General features: G+C 45.2%; 1 protein-coding gene across 8 annotated transcripts in view; it reads left to right on the forward strand.

The window, feature by feature from the left end:
- Positions 1-6,439, forward strand: part of NPRL3 (NPR3 like, GATOR1 complex subunit) — a 46,610-nt gene extending 40,171 nt beyond the window's left edge. For all 8 annotated transcript variants that reach the window (XM_069809819.1, XM_069809820.1, XM_069809818.1 and 5 more), the window contains 2 exons: positions 572-764; positions 5,651-6,439. In XM_069809819.1, the coding sequence (XP_069665920.1) occupies positions 572-764; positions 5,651-5,816 (359 nt within the window). In that variant the 3' untranslated portion in view covers positions 5,817-6,439. The remainder of the gene's footprint in view (positions 1-571; positions 765-5,650) is intronic.
- The last annotated feature ends 249 nt before the right edge of the window (positions 6,440-6,688 follow it).

Consider the following 6,688-nt stretch of genomic DNA (forward strand, 5'->3'; position numbering starts at 1 on the left):
CCCCAAACTTTCCTGCCTGTGCTGTTACAAGCAGCATTCTCAGAATGCCACCGAGGTTGGATATCAAGAGACATTCTCTGTACAACTTTCAGCTTTACAGAAGCCATGAATTAGGGCAGAAATCTTGGAACATTAGTCAGATAAGTCTGCGATCTGCTTATTCTGGCTTGCTCACAAGAGGATATTGCTTCTTGGCCTTTCTTTCTGCTTGCTCCCACCTTCTGTGCTGTTAGGCTTTTCATGTTACCACTTCACGGTATTGCAGCAGAGCTGGCTGGGAATTTTCTTTTCAGATGTTTTTTATGGACTGTTTATAGTCTCCAGAAGTACAATTTTCCACATAAATTGATGACTTCGTTGAAACATTTGACTTTCCCATTGAGAAAAATCGCTGTGTTGTCATATGACTAATTGCAGATACTTGTAGCATTTCGAGAGCCACTTTCTTTGCTCTGCAAATCTGAAGGGATTATTTGGAAAGACTACATAGAAACAGCCTGAATTGATAATCTTTGCATCATTATGCTGAGGAATATAAAAATTCTGTGTCTCTTTCTCTCTTCCCCGATAGCTAGTAGTGATGACATGACTCTGACAAGCCCTAGCATGGATAATTCCAGTGCTGAGTTGATACCTGGTGGGGACTCACCCCTAAATAAAAGGATGACAGAGAATCTCCTAGCAAGCTTGTTGGAACATGAGCGGGAAGCTATCCTTAATGTCCCTGCTGCCCAAAATCCAGAAGATCTTCGCATGTTTGCAAGGTAGGAAATGAGGAGTGCAGAATGTAATATTTTTTTCTTATCCTTGCTGTTTTACTGAAGGATTTACTGAGCAAATCCCGTTAGCTTGGGATTTTGGAGGATAAATTCTTTTGGGTTTGTTCCCGTTATACCTATTTCATCTGTGCACATCAGTTTTTCACAAAAACTAATGTATGTGTCACAAGAACACTTGTTAACAAAGAGTCCTGGATGTGTGAAGGAGCATCAGGGCTTATGGCTGGACAACAGGGACTTCACAGGTTGCCTGCCAGTTTTCCAGTGTCCACACATGGTAGACATAAAACTGCATAGCCTGAAAAAACCTTCTGAGCATGCAAAGCAAAGACCCAGTCATGCTGATGCTGTCATTTTGTGTCTGTTGATACTTCCAAGCCAGCTATCCTTTATTTTAAGGTTTGTAGACTCCATGCAAATATGAGACTGAGTAGCACACAGTTTTGTTGTTACAAATTTCAACACAACAAAAATACGCAAGATGTGGTTCTGCACACGGTAAAAAGCAGAATGACTTCCTAACCAGCCATCTGGGAAAAAGCTGTGGGGGAATTACTTTTTTCTTCCTAAGCATTGCAAAACACGGTGGCATCACTGGAATGCAACTTTCACTGGGTTTCATACTTGTGGAGCAGAAGTACTGCAAGCAAGTACTGAGGCAAGTACTGCAGCTTTTCCTATACTTTCTAGATTCAGTTGGTAATCCCCTGAAAACCTGGTTCTTGCCCTAGGATAGATATAGTCAAGTAGCCTAGAGAAACCGTAATAGCAAGAAAATACTTTTCTTGCCTGTGGCAAAGTTTGCAGCTGTGCTGTGCTCAGGTATTCTCATAGAGCTCTCCCAAGCTTGTGGGTAATTACTGCTCTCTGAATTACTCATCTCCTTCTCCATCTTCAGAGGATATTCTCTGATTGAGAAGCAACACTTTGGCCATTTGAGAACTTTGAAATGTTTTTTTCCTTATTACCAGACGAGAAAGGAAAGTAAAAACAAAATCATAATTGGTGATATGTTAAGACAGAATTTGTGGGGGATGCTTTGGACCAGTTTAGTGGCAATGCAATTTCTCAGTTATCCTAGAGAGAGGGAAGGATTTCATGATTGCTCCCCTATCACTTCCCTCATCTGGGTAAAACAGCCATTTGAAAGCTTTGGAATTGCAGATACAAAAAATTACTTTGATTTCTTCATAAAATCGGCTGCCTTAACCAGGCAGCTGTCTGAATTATGTTTATTTTGCACTTTGCTTGTGCACCAGGTTCTTTTGCAGATCCCCAGGATGGTGTTGCTAAGTCTGAATTTCCATTCTACTATAGATTGAATTGACAACTCCATAGCTTACTCTTTAAGTCAACAGTGAGGAAGAGAGAAGATATGATAAACAAATGGGTCCTATGGGTAGGATGCTGGAGTGTACAAATAGAAATGTTTATGCAAGACACTCCTGGTTGCCAGTGGCTTTATGAGACACCATAACTTGGAGGTTGTGGGTGTGTTTTCTCTCTTTTTGTGCTGTAAACCATCAGAGGTGAGTGTCTGGGTAAACCTATTGCTCTTAATGAAAGTATAAACAATTGCAGAGAAGCCGCTGCAGTGAATGAGCTGATCTTCCTCATTACCCTTGTACAGGTTACTGCGCCAGTGCTTCTTTTTGCTTCAGTTTGAGGAATAGCAGCCTAATGAGGGCTGTGCTCTGGCAAATAGCTCTGCTGTATCAGCTGCCTCCCAGAACAAACTCCTGCTATAAATGCATAGTTAGTGCACTAAATATACTGCAACTGCCCTTCCAAGCATAGTTGTGTGTGCACACAAAGGGATGGGCTATTTTCAGCAGAGTAATAAACTTCAACCCAATACATTTTCTTGTGTCTATGCCTCTGAACGCCTGTTATTCATTAAACAGATGGCAGAGGCTTCACTGATGGCTTGTCTCCCAAGCCATGGGTGTGGAATCACTTTCAGGATTTTTTTTTTTCTTGCTCTTAGATTGGGAGATGGAGATCCTTCACTCCACTGAGGAATGCTCATTGGTGGCACTAAGCTTTGGACAGTTCTGCTCCACTTTCAAGCAGTGCTGGTGGAAGGGATATCTCCTTGGCCAGGAATAAGCTAATTTTATTTGAATGACTAGTCTGAGTAATTTTTTTTTTTTTAAGCATTTAAAAACACTACACTGCTGTTAGAGGGGCAGCTCCTATAACTTGAAGAGGGGAGAAGAGTGATGAACAATGGAAAAGCAATAAGCTTCCATCCATCTGGATCTGGAAGTGCACATCTGTCAACAGACAAATCTGTGCAGCTTAAGAAGAACTCAAATGTAGTGTTATTGCCCCAAGAAGTGCCATCTTGTGTCCTGTTTGTGTCCCATAATTATTCATTGCTCAAAAAGGCAAAGGTAGTGCCCATCTTCACTGGAGCTGTGAGCCCCAAATCACAGCTTTGTAGATTCTACTTCGACTTTTAGGAAGACTTCTTCCCTGGGAGGGTGGTGCAGCCCAGGACAGATTACCCAGGCATGTAGGGGGATCTCCATCCTTGGAGGGTTTCAGAGCTTGGCTAGAAAAAGCTACAGCATTGGCAATAGTCCTGCTGGAGCAGGATGCTGGACTAGACTTTGGAGGTGTCTTCCAGCCGGCATTTTTGTGATATTCTTTAATATCCTCTCTAGCTTTTACTGGAGTGGAAAGTATTTCATCTTGACCGGTTGCGAATCCAGACTCTTTTTGAATGTAGGATGGATTTATTTATTGGAAAACTGCTTGGTCTGTGTTGCTGTTGAAAGCCAGGTCATAATCATTTGCACAGAAGACAGCTGTGCCAGGAGATGACAGCATGGGCAATCACAGTGAGCAGCTTTGTAGAAGGGAGAGAATATGTAGCTTTAAATTTTTTTCAAAATCACTTTCTGAACAGTGATACAAGTTATAAGATACAACATACAAAAATTTCAGTTAATACCTCAGGGAATGGTCTGGTTTTGACACGTACACGCACAAACTGATGTTGTTCCTGCTAATGGCCACTTCTCAGTGTCACACTGGTTGCCGTTGGCCCAGGGGAGGAAGCCAATTAGCCTGATTTAAATACCCAGTGGGAGATACTGCAAAAGGCAAATGCACAGACCAGATAGTGGAAAGGTAAATATGACTGGAGCTTGTCCATCTGTTGTTTGTTTGTACTGCAGGTACAGAGATGTAGCAATTATGTTCTACATAATGGTGCCAACTTGAGAGCTGGCAGATGAACATCAAAGTGGAAGGGAATTTGCAGTGTGCTGGGGGCTGCCCTGGGCTGCCAGCAGGGATGAGGCAGTGAGGTACAGCTGTTTCAGGAACAAGGCGGCGGTGAGAGGAGGGACATGGCAAACTGTGGAGCAGAGAAACACAGATGGCAGTGGACTGGAGGTGAAACCTACTCTGTGCAGTGTAGAGCGAGGGTGTGATGGAGGGAGACTTGTGCACAGTGACTCCTTTCCAGTCACCCATGAAGGGTAGTGGGTGACAGGAGTGCCTAGCCTGAGCAGCAGAAGACAGCCAGGCCAATGTCAGTCCTTCAGGGAAAGCATGAGAGGCCCCATCCCGCTGTCATCTGAAAATACGCAGGAGTGCTCTAAGGCATATGTGGTGTCTTTCAAGGGCTGTTCCTGCATGAGGACTGTTTGAATGAATTGGAAAACAGATCTTGTCATCTCCACTCATTTTTACTGTCAGTTGGCATGAAGCAGCAGGCCAGCATATTCCTAAACTGCAGATGGATATGGAAACATGAGCAAAAGCTGCTGAAGCACAGAGCAGAGCGTGATGTGTAACACCTGCAGCCGCACATCTGTCTGCATAGCTGGGGAAGTGATTTTGGCATATGTGTTTGGGCCTTGATGGGTAGGAGTATTTGAGTGACATGTGCAGTACGGTTCCTATATTTGGGCGGTTGTTAAGACAATTAAGTGACTGAGCAGTAAACTTGAGCTTTGTGTGGAGGGCTGGCTTGGTGTTACGGCTCTGAAGGGTCTCTGGGGAGCAGGTCCTCAGCCTTCAGGGACTTGCTGCAGTGAAGAGGCTGCAGTGAAAAGGCTGCAGCAGTTTTTCTTAGACCCTGCCGTGATTGACTGTGCAGGGCTGAGGTTAGCTGATATCTGTAGCATGTTGGTGGCCAGCAAAGGGGTATCTGTGCTGTCTCTATTTAGAAAGAACTGAGAATTTAAGAAGCCAGTGTGGTTTGAGCTTAGGCTTCAAGGTTTTGGGGCTCTCTGGGGCCTTTATAACTCCCAGAGCTTCTGTGGTGCCTGTCACCAAGATTTCCATCTCCCTGTTTTGACTGTTCCACCTAACCCAAGCTGACCAAACCTCAAGAGTGCATGACCTGTAGTTACCAAGCTCTTTGGGCTGCTGTGAGGGGAAAAAATATGCTCTTCATTCTAAAAGCAAGTGTAGGTACCTAGGCCTCTGATGCAGAGCTGTGATGAAGGGCATTGTAGACCCAGCTAAGAGAGGGCAGAAGTAAATCTGCCACATCCTGACTTCTCAAGGCTTGTTGGCACTTGTGGTTCCTTGATTTCTGGAGTAAAAACTGTGTTGAAAATTGACAATCTCAGGAAGTGCCCCAGGCTAGGAAACCTTTTGATACAAGGAGGACCTTTGGAAAGCCCTGAAGGGGGGGAGTCCCCTGCTTTTCCAGGGGATTTCTGTGGTAGGCATGCCTAAGGTAAGAACCAATTTAATATACTTCACTTTTCATGTAAATGAGGGACACAACCCAAATGCCTTCGGATTTGGGTCCCACGGGAGAAGAAACCTTGAGGGTGGCAGTATCAGTTCTGGCTTTGTGCACCTGCTTTTGGCTCACGAGCCTCTCTTGCTGTCCTTTCCTGCAGGTTGCTGCACTATTTCCGAGGCCGACACCATTTGGAGGAGATCATGTACAACGAGAACATGCGTCGCTCCCAGCTGCTGATGCTGTTTGACAAATTCCGCAGTGTGCTGGTGGTGACCAGCCATGAGGACCCCGTGATTTCAGTTTTTCAGTCTCTCTTAAAGTGACTCTACTGGCAAAGGAAGGGTACCTGCTACACTCTCCATACTGATAGTCTAAAAGATGCCTAAAAACTAAAGGAGGGAGGTGATTTCAATTCTTTCTTGCCATGTGACACAGAGCAGGTTCTCCCTGGTTAAACCATGACACCCTCTGTGTCTCAATTTCCCATCTGCTCCCGATGGTGACACCTGAGGCCGGTCTGTGTGAGGGCTCTGGGGCCTGCTGCAGGACAGCATGTGCTTGCTCAGCCTGGATTCGTGCTGTGCCACATTCACAGCATGGGAGCTGCCAGTTCACAGCCCTTCCCTGACCCTGCTCCCTCCCCAGGGTTTGTGAGAGTGGTCCAAGATTTCCACTGCAGTGTTACTGACAGTACTTCACCTTTGGGTGTATGCTGGTGCATCTGAGATCCTTTCTCTGCTGTCCAACATGACTGCTGGGTCATTCAGCCTATCCCCATGGCAAAACATGTATGGCCTCTGCTCAAGGGCAGAGTGGAGTTGGCCTGGCTTTTAGGGAAATGTCCCTGGGCATCGAGGAATGCTGTTTGATCATTGTTACCTGGCAGCAGTGAGGACATAGGTAGGAAGGCAAAGTATCACAAGTAAACAGTTTCATGAATGAGAATGACTCGCTCAGTGTGTTACAGCTTATTATTTCTTCTCCCCTTATTACTAAGTGTCTATTGGAGCACAGCTGTCACCGAGCTCCGTATGTGTTTGTGGGTGTTCAGGGTTTCCAGTTTTTGGCTGGGAAGCACAACTGGAAATTAGCTGGCCAACCTGCAAGCACACGGACATACTAGTTCCACAGAGCCAGAGGCTGGTGCTAAGGGCACTCAGACTTGTCCCCTAGGGCTTGTTTTGTTCCTCCATTC

This window comes from Haliaeetus albicilla, chromosome 22, assembly GCF_947461875.1.
Source record: "Haliaeetus albicilla chromosome 22, bHalAlb1.1, whole genome shotgun sequence".
Taxonomy (NCBI): Eukaryota; Metazoa; Chordata; class Aves; order Accipitriformes; family Accipitridae; genus Haliaeetus; species Haliaeetus albicilla.